The sequence below is a fragment of the Amblyraja radiata genome, chromosome 23 (assembly GCF_010909765.2).
Source record: "Amblyraja radiata isolate CabotCenter1 chromosome 23, sAmbRad1.1.pri, whole genome shotgun sequence".
Classification (NCBI taxonomy): Eukaryota; Metazoa; Chordata; class Chondrichthyes; order Rajiformes; family Rajidae; genus Amblyraja; species Amblyraja radiata.
In genome coordinates, this window is record NC_045978.1 from 2,644,143 (window position 1) to 2,663,720 (window position 19,578).

The window sequence follows — 19,578 nt, forward strand, 5'->3', positions numbered from 1 at the left end:
GAGTGAGAGGGAGAGAGAGAGAGGGAGAGGGGGAGAGAGGGAGAGAGGCGGTGGGAGGAGAGAGAGGGAGAGAGGGGAGAGGGGGAGGGAGGGGGAGAGGGGGAGAGGGGGAGGGGGAGAGAGGTGAGAGGGGGAGAGGGGGAGAGGGAGAGAGGGGGAGAGGGGGAGAGGGGGAGAGGGGGAGGGGGAGGGAGAGGGAGAAATGAAATAGGATAAAATTGAAAGTCAGTGGAACTACAGCAGGTTGATGGGATATAATTTGTTTGTGATTTTATTTTCTCACCAGTAATTCTGTCTGTGCTTTGTGCCATAAAGGAGTCATTATTACATTGACATTATTACGATGTCACACCTATGCCTTCAGAACAGATTCACCAATATCATTCATTTCATTACACCTATTTTAACATAAAAATATGTATAATATTTTCAATTTTCTCGCCAGGCACATTCCAAATAACATTTATAATTCACATCCTTGTACATTTTTCTTAACTTTCGTCAACTCCAGAAATCAAATGCAAACTATTTTTACATAATAACTATAATTTTGCAGAGCCTAGCAAAAAAAAAGCTTTTTGTATAAACTTGGACACGTTGTGGGGCCGTGCGCCAGTGCGAATGCTTACTGCAGACTTTTGAAATTCATCTGTTCAAAATTTCATGGAGATATTGGCCTCTCCAAAGCAAAGTTATGATGATGGGCTGTGAAATTGCTACATTTATTATCTACATGCAGGGCACGGTGGTGCAGGGGTAGAGTTGCTGCCTCACAGGGCCAGAGACCCGTGTTCGATCCTGGCCACGGTTGCTGCCTTTATGGAGTTTCTACGCTCTCCCTGTGACCGCGGGGGTTTTCTCTGGGTGCTCCGGTTTCCTTCCACACCCCAAACACAGTTGCAGGTTTGTGGGCTTCTGAAAAATTGTCCCCACTGCGTAGGGAAGAACTAGTGTGAACAGGTGATCGCTGGTCGGCATGGACTCGATGGGCCGAAGGGCCTGTTTCCACGTTGCATTTCTAAACTCTAAGCTCAAATTGTAATCATGTATTGTCTTTTTCTTTGTCATGTATGGTTGGCACGCAACAAAAGCTTTTCACTGTACCTCACTCAGAACATGTGACCAGAAGCTAAACTCACACTAAACTGTCCCTGGACTTGTCCGAATGTCTTCTAAATGTAGTTATACATCCGTCACAATAAATCGTCCTCTGCGTCACATCCCAACGCTTCAATGTCGTGTGTGATGTTCGAGATTATTCTTTCAAAACCGTCCGAATCCGTCGGCACCGACCAGCTGTCGTACGATCTGACGGCAGACGCGGATGAGTCGCTCATGCTCCGTTTAATCCTTCCAAAGCTATCCGTCAGGATCCCTCTCCCGTCTTTAATCCCAATCGTGTCCAGAAATCCCTCGAAGTAGCTGGCATCGTGATCGGGGATGAAAGCTCGCATTCCTAAATTAGGGATAAGACGGCCATTAATGGACCTCGACTTTCCAAACCCCCCCACCGGCAGGAATTGCAGGAACGACAATTGTATCAAAAATTGTATCAATTGTAATAAAAATGAACCACAGATGCTGGTTTATACCAAAGATAGACACAGAGTGCCGGAGTAACTCAGCGGGTCAGGCAGCATCTCTGGAGAACGTGGATAGGTGACGTTTCACAGAGTGCTGGAGTAACTCAGCGGGTCAGGCAGCATCTGTGGAGAACACGGATAGGTGACGTTTCACAGAGTGCTGGAGTAACTCAGCGGGTGCAGCAGCATCTATGTCGTTAAGGAAATAGGCAACGTTTTGGGCTGAAACCCGTAAGGGTTTCGGCCCGAAACGTTGCCTATTTCCAGAAGGATTTCGGCCCGAAACGTTGCCTATTTCCTTAGCTCCATAGATGCTGCTGCACCATAACTCAGCGGGTCAGGCAGCATCTGTGGAGAACACGGATAGGTGACGTTTCACAGAGTGCCGGAGTAACTCAGCGGGTCAGGCAGCATCTCTGGAGAACGTGGATAGATAGAGTTTCAGGGTCGGGATCCTTCCGAAACGTCACCTATCCACTTCCTCCAGAGATGTTGATCGTTCTATTTGTGAAGTACAGCATGAAAAAGACCCTTCGGCCCGTCCACACTAGACCTCAAAGGGAGGGATCTACTGCCAAGGCGATGCAGTGGCACAAAAGGCCACACGGTGGTGCAGCTGGTCGATTCGCTGCCTCATAGCACCAGAGACCCGGGTTCCTTCCTGACTTTGAGTGCTGTCCGTGTGGAGTTTGCACGTTCTTTCCCTGTGATCGCGGGGGTTTCCGCCCACAGACCAAAGACGTGCGGGTTTGTAGGTCAATTGACCTCTGCAAATTGCCCCTAGTGTGTAGGGAGTGGACGAGAGAGGGTGATAGCAGGACGAGTGTGAACGGGTGATCGATGGTCGCCCTGGACTCGATGGGCAGAAGGGCCTGTTTCCATGCTCCATCTCCAAAGAAAGTAAATGTTATTTTGTCGCCAAACTGCAAAACAAACCAAATTAGGATTGTATTTCATCCGGAACTAGGCACACAACGGCCATTAAACATTTGATGTATGAAACACAAACCGCTGTGGCCACTTAACAGCTGGAATTGAATTTACTGTTCAATTGAATGCGATTTGCACCCGATTTGTAATGCGAAGCAGAGATACTGCGTTGATTAATTAATCATCTTCCCATGGGAGATTGGCTAAGTTTAAAGCCCTGTCCCACGGTACGAGTTCATTCCAAGAGCTCTCCCGAGATTGCCCTGATTCGAACTCGGAGATTTACGGTAATGGCCACTCGTCGGTACTCGGGGCTCTCGTGGACATTTTTCAACGTGTTGAAAAATCTTCACCAGCCTTCCCGTGCTTACCTGCCATTAGCGAGTCTTCCCGAGTACCTTCCGTTAGCGTTACGAGCCGCTAAGAGACGTCCCCGAGCTCCGACGTACCCGCTACGTTCATTCTCCGTGCTTACCACGAGTTTGATTTTTTTTTAAACTCGGGAGAGCTCTTGGAATGAACTCGTGCCGTGGGACAGGGCTATTAGGCAGACTGAGCAGAGGTGTTCAGCGAAACGATCGCAGAACCTCCGCTTGGACCTTGGCGAACGGCGAGGCCAAGTGCAGGCTCGGCGATCGCTTCGCTAAACACCTCCGCTCAGTCCGCCTAAAACCTGCCTGATCTCCCGGTTACTAAATACTTGAACTCCCCCTCCCAGTCCCACACTGACCTTTCTGTCCTGGGCCTCCTCCATTATAAGAGTGAGGCCCAGCGCAAATTGGAGGAACAGCACCTCATATTTCACTCGAGCAGCTTACACCCCAGCGGTATGAACATTGAAGATAGACACAAAAAGCAGGAGTAACTCAGCGGGGCAGGCAGCATCTCTGGAGAGAAGGAATGGGTGACGTTTCGGGTCGAGACCCTTCTTCAGGACATTGACTTCTCTAACTTCAAGTAACCCTTGCTTTTCCTCTCTCTCCATCCCTCCCCCTTCCCAGTTTTCCGACCAGTCTGACTGTCTCCGACTACATTTTATCTGTTTGTTTTGTTGTTTCCTTCTCCCAACTAACGATGATCTATTCTACATGTTCCCTGATCATTCATTCCCTTTGTCCTATTTTCACACCTTACACTTCCTTATCTATGTATCTCCCTCTCCCCTGACATCAGTCTGAAGAAGGGTCTGGACCCAAAACTTTACCCATTCCTTCTCTCCAGGGATGCTGCTTGTCCCGCTGAGTTACTCCAGCATTCTGTGTCTATCTTCTAAGTGGAATTCTTTGCCACAGAAGGCTGTGGAGGCCAAGTCAATTGATATTTTTAAAAGCAGAGATAGATAGATTCTTAATTAGTACGGGTCTATTGTCTAAGGCCAGAGGGTGTCAGGAGTTACGGTGAGAAGGCAGAAAATGGGGTTGAGAGGGAAAGATAGGTTCTTCCCGCCCCCCCCCCCACCACCCACCACATCAGTCTGAAGAAGGGTCTCGACCCGAAACGTCACCTATTCCTTCGCTCCATAGATGCTGCCTCACCCGCTGAGTTTCTCCAGCATTTTTGTCTACCTTCGATTTTTCCAGCATCTGCAGTTCTTTCTTCAACGATCAGTCATGATTGAATGGTGGAGCAGACTTGATGGGCCGAATGGCCTCATCTGCTCCTGTCACTTGTGGCCTTAGACAATAGACAATAGACAATAGACAATAGACAACAGGTGCAGGAGTAGGCCATTCGGCTCTTCGAGCCAGCACCGCCATTCAATGTGATCATGGCTGATCATCCCCAATCAGTACCCCTTCTCCCCATATCCCCTGACTCCGCTATTTTTAAGAGCCCTATCTAGCTCTCTCTTCAAAGCATCCAGAGAACCGGCCTCCACCGCCCTCTGAGGCAGAGAATTCCACAGACACGATGACTCGACTACATTTCATCTGACAGAAGAGAACTCTGTCAACAGTCTTTGCAAGTTGAAGAACGGAAAAGTTTTTACCTAAAAGGAGGAACTTTCTTTTCTCTCCATAAAGTTGCAGGAGTTCTGCGCAGTAATCTTCAACCGAGGCCCCCGTGCGATAGTCTCGGAGCAGCAGCGCAAACTGCTGGATTTCTTCAGGGGACAACTTTGTTCTCAGCTTAGATCCAAAGAAAGACAAGCACAATTATCTCTCTGATAAACCCCTCCGCCCACATTCCTTCCTCCGGCTTCACATTTTGCACCATTTCTCCCGTTATCTCAAACTCTTTTGTCTTTTCATCTCTGGCCTTTGTCACCCAATCAAACCCCCCCCCCCCTCTCGACCCCCCCTCAAGTGTATCCACCTATCACTCACCTGGCTTTGTCCCACCCCCACCTCTCTTCCAGCTTTCTCCCCTCGACCACAATCAGTTTGAAAAAGGGTCCCGACCCGAAACGTCACCTATCCATGTTCTCCACAGATGCTGCCTGACCCGCTGAGTTACTCCAGCACTCTGTGAAACGTCACCTATCCATGTTCTCCACAGATGCTGCCTGACCCGCTGAGTTACTCCAGCACTTTGCGTATTTCTCTGTAAACTAGCATCTGCAGCTCCTCTCACCCTATTGTTCTGATGAACGTTTACTGCCACCGGGTGGCGCTTCGATGGCCGCCTCGCCTACAGTCTGTCTGTCTGTCTTTTCGTCTTTTTTATTGTTATTTTTAGTGTGTTTTCAAAGTTTGTGTTAATGTTCCCTGGTTTGTTTTATTTGGGGGCGAGGGGTCGGGGAAAACTTTTCCCCAATCTCTTACCTTGCCGGAGATGCGATTGTTTTCCGGATCGTATCTCCGGTCGCCCTGCGGCCTAACATCGTGGAGCTGGCGGCTTTGCTCGAGACTGACTTTGAGCCCCACCGCGGGGCCGTGGACTTGCCATCGGAGCCGATTCCTTGCTTGGGATCGACGCTCCACACGCAGCCTGCGGACGTTAACATCAAGGAGCTCGCGGTCTCGGGTTTAGACCGACGTCGGGAAGCTCCAGAATCCACACGACGTTCGACCAGCCCCGACCCGCGGTAGATCGCCCGGCGCGCGGGAACTGAGATTCCCCCCCCCCGATACAGGAGCTTGATCGCCCCGACGAGGAAGCTGCCGCCGGCTACGTTCCGTTAACGGATCGTCCCGTTAACGGAAGGTTCGAGGCCCCCGACTGCTAGAGGACAAAGTAGGGAGAGATTTAACTTATTGTCGCCTTCCATCACAGTGGGGAATGTGGAGGAGTCACTGTGGTGGATGTTTATGTTAAAATGTATTTTGTGTGTTCTGCTGCTTTTATGACTGTGTGGCAAATTAAATTCCTCGTATGTTGCAGAACATACTTGACTAATAAAGTATTATTGTGATTATGATTTGTGGAATATATATATATTATATATATATATATAACACTACCAACGTCTGTTGGCAAACACCTTCAATGTAATAAAACATCCTAAAGTATTTTATCAGTTCAGTTTAGTTTAGTTTATTATCACACGTACTGAGGTGCAGTGAAAATAAACTAATAGGCAACGTTTCGGGACGAAACTCAAAGGAAATAGGCAACGTTTCGGCCCAAAACGTTGCCTATTTCCTTCACTCCATAGATCTAAATCTATGATCACTCCATAGATCTAAATCAGCCATGATCATATTGAATGGCGGTGCAGGCTCGAAAGGCCGAATGGCCTACTCCTGCACCTATTTTTCTATGTTTCTAAATCCTCCCTAAACTGCCGCACCCGCCGAGTTTCTCCAGCATTTTTGTCTACCTTCGATTTCCCAGCATAGAAACATAGAAAATAGGTGCAGAGGTAGACCATTCGGCCCTTCGAGCCTGCACCGCCATTCAATATGATCATGGCTGATCATCCAACTCAGTATCCTGTACCTGCCTTCTCTCCATACCCCCTGATCCCTTTAGCCACAAGGGCCACATCTAACTCCCTCTTAAATATAGCCAATGAACTGGCCTCAACTACCTTCTGTGGCAGAGAGTTCCAGAGATTCACCACTCTCTGTGTGAAAAATGTTTTTCTCATCTCGGTCCTAAAAGACTTCCCCCTTATCCTTACACTGTGACCCCTTGTTCTGGACTTCCCCAACATCGGGAACAATCTTCCTGCATCTAGCCTGTCCAACCCCTTAAGTATTTTGTAAGTTTCTATAAGATCCCCCCTCAATCTTCTAAATTCTAGTGAGTACAAGACGAGTCTATCCAGTCTTTCTTCATATGAAAGTCCTGCCATCCCAGGAATCAGTCTGGTGAACCTTCTCTGTACTCCCTTTACGGCATCTGCAGTTCCTTCTTAAAAATAAAAAAAAGAATGTCAGCTTGTTTTAAAAAGATTAGTTGTTAATTTCATTCATTTGTGGATTTAGACCTGTGTGGCCTTTTTGCCGGGAACAATGCAATTATTTATTCATTTTCTCCTCCACTGGATGGTGACATTTTCACTTTGTTCCCCGTGCTGTGGCTGGTGGAGATTGTGCAGCTGAAACGTCTTCTCTGCCCCGCATCACATCCATCTTGCAGACAAATCGAGAGCAGTCCTGAACTACCGTCCACCTCATTGGAGACACTGGATCCAGCCCTGTCTTTGATCAGAATTTACTGGCTTTAGCTTGCACTAAAACCCCTGTCCCACGGTACGAGTTCATTCCAAGAGCTCTCCCGAGTTTGCCCTGATTCGAACTCGGAGATTTACGGTAATGGCCACTCGTCGGTACTCGGGGCTCTCGTGGACATTTTTCATCATGTTGAAAAATCTTCACGAGTCTTCCCGCGCTTACCTGCCGTTAGCGAGCCTTCCCGAGTACCTGCCGTTAGCGTTACGAGCCGCTAAGAGACGTCCCCGAGATCCAACGTACCCGCTACGTTCATTCTCCGTGCTTACCACGAGTTTGATTTTTTTTTAAACTCGGGAGAGCTCTTGGAATGAACTCGTACCGTGGGACAGGGCTTTAAACATCTTTCACGTAATTCCCTATATCATGTATTTGTACAGTGTGGACGGCTCGATTGTAATAATGTATTGTCTTTCTTCTGACTGGATAGCGCGCAACAAAAGCTTTTCACTGCACCTCGGTACACGTGACAATAAACTGAACTCAAAGTTATGTCTAGAGGGAATTTTTCCTGTCACCGAATTCTGCCATTGGAGCAGTTGAGGGCAGCTTTTAATTGGGGGGGGGGGGAGAGGGGGAAAGGAGGGTCCCACCTCACGATGTAGGCAACCTCGCAATAAACTGAAAGAGTTAAGACTTGGAGATTATCCAAGACCAAAGGGCCTGTCCCACTTGTGTGTCACGATCCCAAAATCCAGACCCTTCTTCAGACTGAGAGTGCATCAAAATCCAATTCTAATTTTCAGGTCTGAAGAAGGGTCTCGACCCAAAACGCCACCCATTCCTTCTCGCCAGTGATGCTGCCTGGCTCGCTGAGTTACTCCAGCGTTTAGTGTCTATGTTTGGTGTAAACCAGCATCTGCAGTTCCTTCCTCCACATTGAGATACATAGATATTCTGTGTAGGTTGACCAGGCAGGCGACATGCTGACTGCACGTCATGGTCAAACCGCAGGAGCCTCCCGACTTAACATCGTGGAGCATGCGGTCCCTTGGTTAGGGATGGACTCCGGGAGCCCCAACCGCGGGAGCTTCGACCGCCCCGACTGCTGACAATTCAGCTGCCCCGTCCGTGGAAGAATGAGGAGGAAAGAAGATCAAACGTCATCGCCTTCCATCACAGTGAGGAATGTGGAGGATTCACCGTGGTGAATGCTTACATTAACTTTGATGTAGTTGTGTGTCTTGTTGCTTTTATCTGGTACGACTGTACAGTAAATCACATTTGACCGTACCTTAAATGGTACACGTGACAATGAAGGGCCGTTAAAACCATTGGTCACCAAAACTCACCAGCATTTGTTTTGATAGATTATTATTTTTTTTTTACAACCATTACATTAGAATCCTTTTTGTCACGACTAGCGACAGCGACATAAATTTACTCCGGATAAGTAGACCATCCGTTACATAAGAGACGTCTGAGGATTCTAGTAGCTCATGTGCACTATAAATGCCTGTCTAACAAATGCTATTGCATTCGCCCCTTCATTTATTTATAACACAAGAATAGAAACCATAAATAACTGTATCCACATGTGTAAGCAGCTGGCTGGCAAGACAAACCCTTACCGGCAGCAGAGTCTTCGAACGAGGGAAGGTCACTATTACAACAACCCAGGTAACACATATAGTTTTAATAAGAGTATAACACAAAATGCTGGAGTAACTCAGCAGGTCAGGCAGCATCTTTGAAGGACATGGATAGGCAACATTTTTTGGGTCAAGACCATTCTCCAGTCTGTAAAAAGGGACTTAAAATGTCACATACCCATATCATCCACAGATGCTGTAGGAAGGAACTGCAGATACTGCCTTAAACCGAAGAGAGACACAAAATGCTGGAGTAACTCAGCGGGACAGGCAGCATCTCTGGAGTGAAGGGATGGGTCGAGACCCTTCTTCGGACTGTGAGTCAGGGGAGAGGGAAAGGAGAGATATCGACCGTGATGTAGAGGGAAACGGAACAGATAAATGAACGATATGCAAACAAGTGAATTTGTGGAATTCCCTGCCACAGAGGGCAGTGGAGGCCAAGTCACTGGATGGATTTAAGAGAGAGTTAGATAGAGCTCTAGAGGCTAGTAGAGTCAGGGGATATGGGGAGAAGGCAGGCACGGGTTATTGATAGGGGACGATCAGCCATGATCACAATGAATGGCGGTGCTGGCTCGAAGGGCCGAATGGCCTCCTCCTGCACTTATTTTCTATGTTTCTATGTTTCTAAGTAACATGATAAAGGAAACAGGCCATTGTTAGCGGTTTGTTGGGTGAGACTCAACAAGATGACTCAACAAGAGCCGACTGAAGAAGGGTCTCGACCCGAAACGTCACCCATTCCTTCTCTCCGGAGATGCTGCCTGTCCCGCTGAGTTACTCCAGCTATTTGCGCCTATCTACGGTTTAAAGCAGCATCTGCAGCTCCTTCATGTACAAGACGACTTTCAAACAGTACAACTTGGGAGGGAGAGCAATGGAGAGAGAAAGCAGGGTTTACTTGAAGTTAGAGAAATCAAGATTATTACCGCTGGCTTGTAAGCTGCCCAAGCAGTGGACATGCACATGAAGTCCCTCCCTTCCTCTCACGCCACCATTGATTGTGTATTTTCCATTCTTTTCATTCATCCCAAAATGAATCCCTTCACAATTCTTCAGGCTAATAGCGAAGCAAGTGTCTAAAGGGCCTGTCCCACTAATGCAAATTTTTTTCGGTGACTTGCCGGCACCCGTCATAGTCGCAGCAGGTGGTCGAAAATGTTCAACACGTTGAAAATCCAGCAGCGGCCAGAAAAATGTATGACTCTTTGGGCGACTTCTCACGACCATACAGGCGTCACCCCCGCGACATGTCGACACGTGACGCCTGTATGGCCGTGAGTAGTCGTAACTTTTTCTGATCGCCGCTGGATTTTCAACATAGAAATATAGAAATATAGAAAATAGGTGCAGGAGGAGGCCATTCGGCCCTTCGAGCCAGCACCGCCATTCATTGTGATCATGGCTGATCGTCCCCAACCAATAACCCGTGCCTGCCTTCTCCCCATATCCCTTGACTCCACCAGCCCCTGGAGCTCTATCTAACTCTCTCTTAAATCCATCCAGTGACTTGGCCTCCACTGCCCTCTGTGGCAGGGAATTCCACAAATTCACAACTCTCTGGATGAAAACGTTTTTTTCTCACCTCAGTCTTAAATGACCTCTCCTTTATTCTAAGACTGTGGCCCCTGGTTCTGGACTCGCCCAACATTGGGAACATTTTTCCTGCATCTAGCTTGTCCAGTCCTTTTATAATGTTATATGTTTCTATAAGATATCCCCTCATCCTTCTAAACTCCAGTGAATACAAGCCTAGTCTTTTCAATCGTTCCTCATATGACAGTCCCGCAATCCCAGGGATCAATCTCGTGAACCTACGCTGCACTGCCTCAATCACAAGGATGTCCTTCCTCAAATTAGGAGACCAAAACTGTACGCAATACTCCAGATGTGGTCTCACCAGAGCCCTATACAGTGTTGGAAAATTTCGGCCACCTGCGGCCACCATGACGGGTGCCGGCAAATCGCCGGAAAAGAATCGCGTGCGTGGGACATGTCCTTAACGTGTGTACTCACAGTGGCCATGTAGTCCTGTAGCAGATCGGCCCCGGTGTGACTCTGGTCACTCTCGCTGCCCACTGTCCCCAGGCTCAACTGCGAGTCGTGGCATGATGGCGAGGAGCTGTCGCGACAGTACGGGTCGAACATGTCCTGCGATCCATTGCTGCCCTCAAGAAAAAAACAAACAAAAAACAGGCGCGTGAAGCAATCCCCCGTGAAATGGGAAATGCGATGAAATACAACAAGACCGGTTCATGGCTGGTGTACGGCCTCTCATCCAGAGGCAAGGGGACTTACAATGAACTGCAGCAGCTGAAGTCCGCCTCGTACCCGTAGGTCTCAGTGGTTTGCCCGCTGTTACCTGTAGATTCAGACAACGCAAGTCATAGAGTGATACAGCGTGGAAACTGGCCCTTCGGCCCAACTTGCCCATACTGGCCAACATGCCCCAGCTACACTAGTCCCACCTCACCAATCCCACTTCTCTGCCTCACAGGGCGGTGGAGGCGGGTTCTCTGGACACTCTCAAGAGAGAGTTAGATAGGGCTCTTAAATATAGCGGAGTCAGGGGATATGGGGAGAAGGCAGGAACGGGGTACTGATTGGGGATGATCAGCCATGATCACATTGAATGGCGGTGCTGGCTCGAAGGGCCGAATGGCCTACTCCTGCACCTAATGTCTATTGTCACCTGCCCTGCGTTTGGCCCACATCCCTCCAAACCTGTCCTATCCATGTACCTGTCTAACTGCTTCTTAAATGTTGGGATAGTCCCAGCCTCAACTACCTCCTCTGGCAGCTCGTTCCATGCACCCATTTCCTATTAAATCTTTTCCCCTTCACCTTAAACCTATGTCCTCTGGTCCTCGATTCCCCTACTCTGGGCAAGAGGCTCTGTGCATCTACCAGATCTATTCCTCTCATCATCTTTTCCATCTCTCCAATAAGGTCACCCCTCATCCTCCTGCGCTCCAAGGAATTCTCCCTTTGAAGAATGGATATTTTGAAGGCAGAGATAGATAGATAGATTCTTGATCAGTACAGGTGTCAGGGGTTACGGGGAGAAGGCAGGAGAATGGGGTTAGGAGGGAGAAATAGATCAGCCATGATTGAATTGCAGAGAAGTGTTGATGGGCCAAATGGCCTAATTCTTCACCTATCACTTGTGCGTTAAGGATAGTGGAACGAGCTACTAGTTTTGAGTTAGTTAGTTATTGCTTGGTTTTGCATTAGTTTTAGTTTTTAGAGATACAGCACATACGCAGGCCCTTCGGCCCACCGAGTCCGTGCTGACCAGCGATCCCCGCACACTAACGCTATTTTTTGTTTGTAGGGGATATGGTCTTTTAATGTGGGGGGGTAGGTGTTACTTTATTTATAGGTCCCTACCTGGTCGGTGTGGCAGCCTTTTTTCCGGGCTGCCCGTCGACCCGTCGTCGTGGCCTACCAGCGGGCTTGGAGCGCCGTTTCTTGGCGGGAACCACCCAGCACCTCGGCCTGCGTGGCGGCACTGCATTGGAGCGCTGGAGCGCTGGAGCGGAGCGGAACGGGCGATGCCTTGCCTGGGTCGCCGCGCTGGAGCTCTGGCGAGCTGGACCGCCGTGAGCAACATCTCCGGGCTGCGGGTTTGCGGAGCGGAGAGGCGGCGTGCGGAGAGGCGGCGTGCGTAGAGGCGGCAGTGCGGAGAGGCGGCGCCGACTTTTTCATCTGGAGCCTAGGAGCTCCAAACCGACGCGGCCTTGTCGGCTTCGGCAGCCGCGGGCTCCAACCAAGAAGCAGCCGTTCCAAGTGGCCCAGCCGCCGAAAGGACTCTCCCGACGCCGGGGCAAGACCACCCGGTGAGAACGGCCAGGGACATCGGGCCTCCGTAGAGGCAATTGCGGTGGCCCCAATAGGCCTGACTTTGGGGTGAACATGGGGTGGGGACTGGACATTGTGCCTTCCTCCACAGTGCTATCCACTGTGGGGGGATGATTTTTTTTGTCTAACTGTAGTCTTGTAGGTCTGTGTCCAAGATGGCTGCCGTGAAGAGAGAGTGGACGCTGGCACGAATTGGTTGCCGCTGCTCTCTCTTCACACTGTGTTTTTGATTTTCTGTTTTTGGATTGAATTCTGTTTTTAATTTGTGTCATTGTGATGTCTTTAATTACTTGTTTTACTCCGATTATATGTTTTTATTCCGATTACTATGTAAGGTGTCCTTGAGATTTTGTATGAAAGGCGCCCATTAAATATAAAATTTATTATTATTATCCTACACACACTAAGGACAATGTACTATTATACCAAGCCAATTAACCTACAAACCCGCACGTCTTTGGAGTGTGGGAGGAAACAGGAACGCCTGGAGAAAACCCACGCAGGTCACGGGGAGAATGAACAAACTCCGTACGAACAGCACCCGTAGTCAGGATCGAACCCGGGTCTCTGGCGCCGTGAGGCAGCAACTCTACCGCTGCGCCACCGTGCCACCCTCAACTGATCGAACATATATTTTGTTTCCTCTTTATACACAGTGAAAGGCTTTTCTACGTAATGGAACTCTGCTGCTCCTATGACATGAATATGAAATTATGAATGGGTTTGACAGGGAAAAATAGATCAGCCATGATCGAATGGCTGAGCAGACTCGATGGGCCGAATGGCCTAATTCTACTCCTATGAGTTATGGTCTTAGAGTATGAACATGGAGATACAGGGTTGTTCAAGAAGAAACTGCAGATGCTGGAGAATCGAAGGTAGACAAAAATGCTGCAGAAACTCAGCGGGTGCGGCAGCATCTATGGAGCGAAGGAAATAGGCAACGTTTCGGGCCGAAAGAGGCAACTTTTCGGGCCGAAACCCTTCTTCGAATTAAATAGGCAACTTTTCGGGACGAAATAGGCAACCTTTCGGGCCAAAACCCTTCTTCGAATCTTCTTCGAAGAAGGGTTTCGGCCCGAAAGGTTGCCTATTTCCTTCGCTCCATAGATGCTGCCGCACCCGCTGAGTTTCTTCAGTAATTTTGTCTTCCTATGGATATGCAGGGAATGGAGGGATATTAATCCCGTGCAGGCAGAAGCCATTGGTTTGACCTGACATGGACATGATGGTCTTACGATCTTGTGTTTGCTGCCCGGACTCACTTCTCTCCATTAACCAGCGTCTGTCCGGGGTCGACGTGTAATTCTTGCCAGAACGGTCCACACACTCGATCGTCTGGTCCCCATAGATGATACGGAATACTTGGCAGATGAGAGCGCAGTATTCTTCCGCTGAGTCCTCATTTGGGAAACAAGGAGAGAGAGGGAGGGAGGGAGAGAGGGGGAGAGGGAGGGAGAGGGGGGAGGGAGGGAGGGAGAGAGGGAGGGAGGGAGAGAGAGGGAGGGGATGGAGAGGGGGAGGGGATGGAGAGAGGGAGAGGGGGGGGGGGAGGGAGGGAGGGAGAGAGGGGGAGGGGGAGGGGGAGAGGGGGGGGGGGGGGGGGGGGGGGGAGGGGGAGAGAGTTAGTATAGTTTAGAGATACAACACAGAAACAGGCCCTTCGGCCCACCAAGTCTGCACCAACCAGCGACCCCCGCACACTAACACTATCCTACACACACTAGGGACAATTTACACACACACCAAGCCAATTGACCTACACACCTGCACATCTTTGGAGTGCGGGAGGAAACCAAAGATCTCCTAGAAAACCCACGCAGGTCACGGGGAGAACGTACAAACTCCGTACAGACCCATAGTCGGGATGGAACCCGGGTCTCTGGCGCTGCAAGCACTATAAGGCAGCAACTCTACCGCTGCGCCACTGTGCTGCCTTAGTCTGGGAGTGGAGGTGGGAAAGGTGCTGGTGAAGTGTGTGGGATCACCCACCGCAGACCAACGGTGGAGGATCTACTGGTAACCCGGCTAGCCCACGGTCAACTCCGACTCGGGCCAGAGGCAACGGGACAAGGAAGGGGCCCTCACTAGATGTAATGCTGAGGCTCTATAAGGTGCTGGTTAGGCTGCATTTGGAGTAATGAGAGCAATAATGGGCCCCATACATATCTGAGGAAGGATGTGCTGGTTCTGGAGAGGAGGTTTACAAGAATGGTCCCAGGAATGAGTGGGTTAGCATATGATGAGCGTTTGACAGCACTGGGCCTCTACTCGCTGGAGTTTAGAAGGTTGAGAAGGGACCTCATTGAAACTTACAGGATAATGAAAGGCTTGGATAGAGTGGATGTGGAGAGGATGTTTCCACTGGTGGGAGAGTCTAGGACCAGAGGTCACAGCCTCGGAATTAAAGTGCGCTCTTTTAGAAATAGACAATAGACAATAGGTGCAGGAGAAGGCCATTCAGCCCTTCGAGTCAGCACCGCCATTCACTGTGATCATGGCTGATCATCCACAATCAGTACCCCGTTCCTGCCTTCTCCCCATATCCCCTGACTCCGCTATCTTTAAGAGCCCTATCTAGCTCTCTCTTGAAAGTATCCAGAGAACCGGCCTCCACCGCCCTCTGAGGCAGAGAATTCCACAGACTCACAACTCTCTGGGTGAAAAAGGAGGTGAGGAGGAACTTCTTTAGTCAGAGTGTAGTTAATCTGTGGAACTCATTGCCACAGAGGGCTGTGGAGGCCAAGTCAGTGGGTATTGTTAAGTCAGAGATAGACAGATTCTTGATTAGAACTGGGTGTCAAGGGTTATGGGGAGAAGGCAGGAGAATGGGATTGGGAGGCAGAGATCAGCCATGATTGAATGGCGGAGTCGGCTCGATGGGCCGAACGGCCTAATTCTACTCCTAGAACTTGTGAACATTTGACCCGAGAATGAGGTGGACCGCTGAGACCAGCAGGGGGGAGGGGACCCGTGAAAAATGGGGGGGGGGGGGGAGAGGGGCAGGGACTTTCAGTAACTTTGTCGGCATCAGAGGCATGGCGACTCTTGTGTACTGCCACAGCGAGGTTCTGCTGGACGATATCACTGGGTTGTTTGCAAGGCGACGTGTTTCACTGGGGTGGGTGAGGTACAGGTGACAGCAAACTGGATGGTTGAGTGGTGATGAAAGTTCTCACCCTGCTGCCCATGGCCAGGATCACCAGGTTGCAGTGGTTCTCGACGCTGGGCGCAGCCTCCTGCCCATCGGGCACGCCGCCACCACCGCCGCCACTCGCCGGTCTCCGCTCCAGACTGCCCCCGGCAGCAACCGCCGCCACGCCGAGACCTAGCGGGAGGTAAAACACCACGACATTCATCGTAGACGAGACACAACGCGTGGAGCCAGCATCATCAGAGACCCTCACCACCCTGACCACCACTCTCACTCCACTCCACCACCACCAACAGGAAGGTGGCAGGAGCCCGAAAACTGTAACGTCCAGCTTCAGAAACAGCTTCTTCCCCACAGCCATCCAGCTAGTAAACACTACAACGTCCAAATAAGCTCTGAACTATATTAGACTTGGGGACATGGTGTAGATGACATGTGCATGTTCCTTTAACATAGTGACCTCACCACTACTAACCACTCCCCATATCAGAAGTATAAATGTAACCTCCCCACCCATTGTCTCTCTCTAGCTCCTGTGACAGACCACGTACAGCTAGTGCAGTAATGTTTGTGTATTACCAATAAATGTAGTAAAGACAACAGTGCGTTATTGAAGCTCTTTACATGGTGTAACAATCGTGGCTCTGCGCCTCCTGTTTTTCGGGTTTTATTTACTTTTTCTTTCTTTTCTTTTTTTATTTATATAGCACATTTTTAGTCAACTTGCATTGACCCCAAAGTGCTTCACACAATTACATTCACACACACAGGCAAAGGTGGGTGAAGTGTCTTGCCCAAGGACACAACGACAGTATGCACTCCAAGCGGGATTCGAACCGGCTACCTTCCGGTTGCCAGCCGAACACTTAGCCCATTGTACCATCTGTCGTCCTTTTGACCCAGTTACCTATCCCTTTTCTATCTCTCGTGCCATGGCTACCTCGTGCCGCAAGCCCGAGGTGCTTGTCTTCGACTCGGACATTGCCCACCGGTGGGGTGTCTTTAGACGCGACAGGAATGTAGTAAAGACAACAGTGTGTTATTGAAGCTCTTTACACATGGGTCTTGTATTTGTATTCTTGTTTGTTTATTTGTTTGCTTGGTTATATTTATAAATAAGCAAACAAATAAACAAACAATGTATAAATTAAAGCAATATATAAATTATATATATATATATATATATATATGACACACTATACATTTATATATACATTAATAACACACACACACACACATATATATATCGAGGAGGCCCCCAGCTCCATCGATGGTAGGCTGCAGAGCGACCGGTGATTGCGATCCGGAAATCTATCGCAACTCCGGTAAGGTAAGAAACTGAAAAAAAAGTTTCCCCCGACCCCCCCCCCCCCCCCCCCCCCCCCCCCCCCACATAAAACAAACAGGAGAACATTTACACAACATTTTAACACACACTAAAAATTAAAAATAAGATGAGAACACAGGGATATGGATTATATGCAGGCAGATATGAGTTAGTCTTGGCATCGTGTTCGAGACATTGTGGGCCGAAGGGCCTGTCCTTGTGCTGTATTGTCCAAAGTGGGAGGAAACTGGGGCTCCCGGAGGAAACACATGCGCTCACGTGCAAACTCCACACAGGCAGTACCCGAGATCAGGATGGAGCTTGCCCTGGCACTGTGGGGCTGCACCACTCTGCTCCCTTGAACAATGCTCGAGAAGCAATTTGGTGTCTTTAATATTCATTAGAAAAGATAAAAGCTGGAGGGTGTGGGTTGTTCAACAGTCCCACAACAAGGTACCCAGATAATGTCACCAACCAGCTCAAGTCATTTATTAATGTCATTTTAACCTTGAGAACCACTAAACATCCTGCAGCACTTTGTGTTTTATCTAACGCACAACTGCAGGGGAAGTTTAGAGCTACTTTCGGCAAGTTAATTCTCCGCTGATAGCAGAGTGAAGGCAGCTTGATTAAATAATGTGAGTTGAATTGGAACGAGGCTTTGCTAAGTGGTTTGAACTGAAGTGTTATTGGTTTTAAGTTTCATATTACACGTGGTTTAGCGTGATCCGTACACACGTTAGTACAAACGATACAAACACAAGTGTGGCACGGTGGTGCAGCGGGGAGAGCTACTGCCTCACAGCGCCAGAGACCCAGGTTCGATCCTGACTACAGGTGCTGTCTGTACGGAGTTTGCACGTTCTCCCTGTGACCGCGTGGGTTTTCTCCGGGTGCTCCGGTTTCCTCCCACATTCCATGTCTGTGGAATTCTCTGCCTCAGAGGGCGGTGGAGGCCGGTTCTCTGGATGCTTTCAAGAGAGAGTTAGATAGGGCTCTTAAAGATAGCAGAGTCAGGGGATATGGGGAGAAGGCAGGAACGGGGTACTGATTGGGGAAGATCAGCCATGATCACATTGAATGGCGGTGCTGGCTCGAAGGGCCGAATGGCCTACTCCTGCACCTGTTGTCTATTGTCTATTATCCCAAAGACGTACAGGTTTGTAAGTTAATTGGCTTGGTATATAAATATAAAATTGTCCCAAGTGTGTGTAGGACAGCGTTAATGTGCGGGGATCGCTGGTCAGTACGGTCCCGGTGAGTCAAAGGGCCTGTTTCCGCGCTGTATCTCCAATCTAAACTAAACCAAACGAGGAACTGCAGGTATCGTAATCCTGAGTAACACACAAAGTGCTGGAGGACCTCAGCGGGTCGAGCAGCGTCCGCGGAGGGAATAAATATTGACCTCCACCAGTGAGTCTGAAGAAGGGTCCCCACCCAAAACATCACCTGTCCATTCCCTCAACAGATGCTGCCTGGCCCGCTGAGTTCCTCCAGCACTTTGTACTTTGCTCAGTGCACCAGCTCAATAGGAATGGGTGACGTTTCGGGGCAATAGACAATAGGTGCAGGAGGAGGCCATTCAGCCCTTCGAGCCAGCACCGCCATTCAATGTGATCATGGCTGATTATCCACAATCAGTACCCGTTCCTGCCTTCTCCCCATATTCCCTGACACCGCTATCTTTAAGAGTCCTATCTAGCTCTCTCTTGAAAGTATCCAGAGAACCGGCCTCCACCGCCCTCTGGGGCAGAGAATTCCACAGAATCACAACTCTCTGTGTGAAAAAGTGTTTCCTCGTCTCCGTTCTAAATGGCTTACCCCTTATTCTTAAACTGTGGCCCCCGTTTCTGGACTCCCCCAATATTGGGAACATGTTTCCTGCCTCTAGCGTGTCCAAACCCTTAATAATCTTATATGTTTCAATAAGATATCCTCTCATCCTTCTAAACTCCAGTGTAGAAACACGAGACCCTCGACCCGAAACGTCACCCATTCCTTCTCTCCCGAGATGCAGCCTATCCCGCTGAGTTGCTCCAGCATTTTGTGTTTATCTTCAGTGTAAACCAGCGCCTGCAGTTCCTTCCTAGGCACCAGCTTAATACTAGATACATAGAAACATAGACAATAGGTGCAGGAGGAGGCCATTCGGCTCTTAGAGCCAGCACCGTCATTCATTGTGATCATGGCTGATCGTCCCCTATCAATAACCCGTGCCTGCCTTCTCCCCATATCCCTTGACTCCACTAGCCCCTAGAACTCTATCTAACTCTCTCTTAAATCCATCCAGTGACTTGGCCTCCACTGCCCTCTGTGGCAGGGAATGAATTAATACTCTGAATTAATACTCTGAATTAATACTCTGAATTAATACTCCGAATTAATACTCTGAATGAATTAATACTCTGAATTAATCACCCAAATGAAATGGCGGCGTGGGCTGATGTCCGTGAGTCACTCCGGTGTGCGTGAGTTACTCTACCTGTTTTCAGGACGAGTAGATGGAGAG

The 19,578-nt window shown here is 49.2% G+C and overlaps 1 protein-coding gene across 1 annotated transcript; it reads right to left on the minus strand.

Annotated features, from left to right (window-relative positions):
- Positions 1-244: 244 nt before the first annotated feature.
- Positions 245-15,978, minus strand: ccm2l (CCM2 like scaffold protein). The gene is made up of 6 exons (XM_033041343.1): positions 15,768-15,978; positions 13,854-13,989; positions 11,026-11,089; positions 10,744-10,891; positions 4,504-4,642; positions 245-1,456 (listed from the first exon to the last, which is right to left on the minus strand). Exons 1-6 carry the CDS (start codon positions 15,945-15,947, stop codon positions 1,194-1,196), a joined length of 930 nt encoding a protein of 309 aa, XP_032897234.1. The 5' UTR covers positions 15,948-15,978; the 3' UTR covers positions 245-1,193.
- Positions 15,979-19,578: the final 3,600 nt, after the last annotated feature.

What these genes read in the sequence shown, in the direction of transcription:
- ccm2l (XM_033041343.1), bottom strand. Translation starts at nt 15,947, where the DNA reads ATGAATGTCGTGGTGTTTTACCTCCCGCTAGGTCTCGGCGTGGCGGCG. An exon ending in ACGCTGGTTAATGGAGAGAA is followed by an intron (nt 11,090 to 13,853) that starts GTGAGTCCGGGC and finishes CTGAATCTACAG; the next exon opens with GTAACAGCGGGCAAACCACT. An exon ending in TTCAGCTGCTGCAGTTCATT is followed by an intron (nt 10,892 to 11,025) that starts GTAAGTCCCCTT and finishes TCTTGAGGGCAG; the next exon opens with CAATGGATCGCAGGACATGT.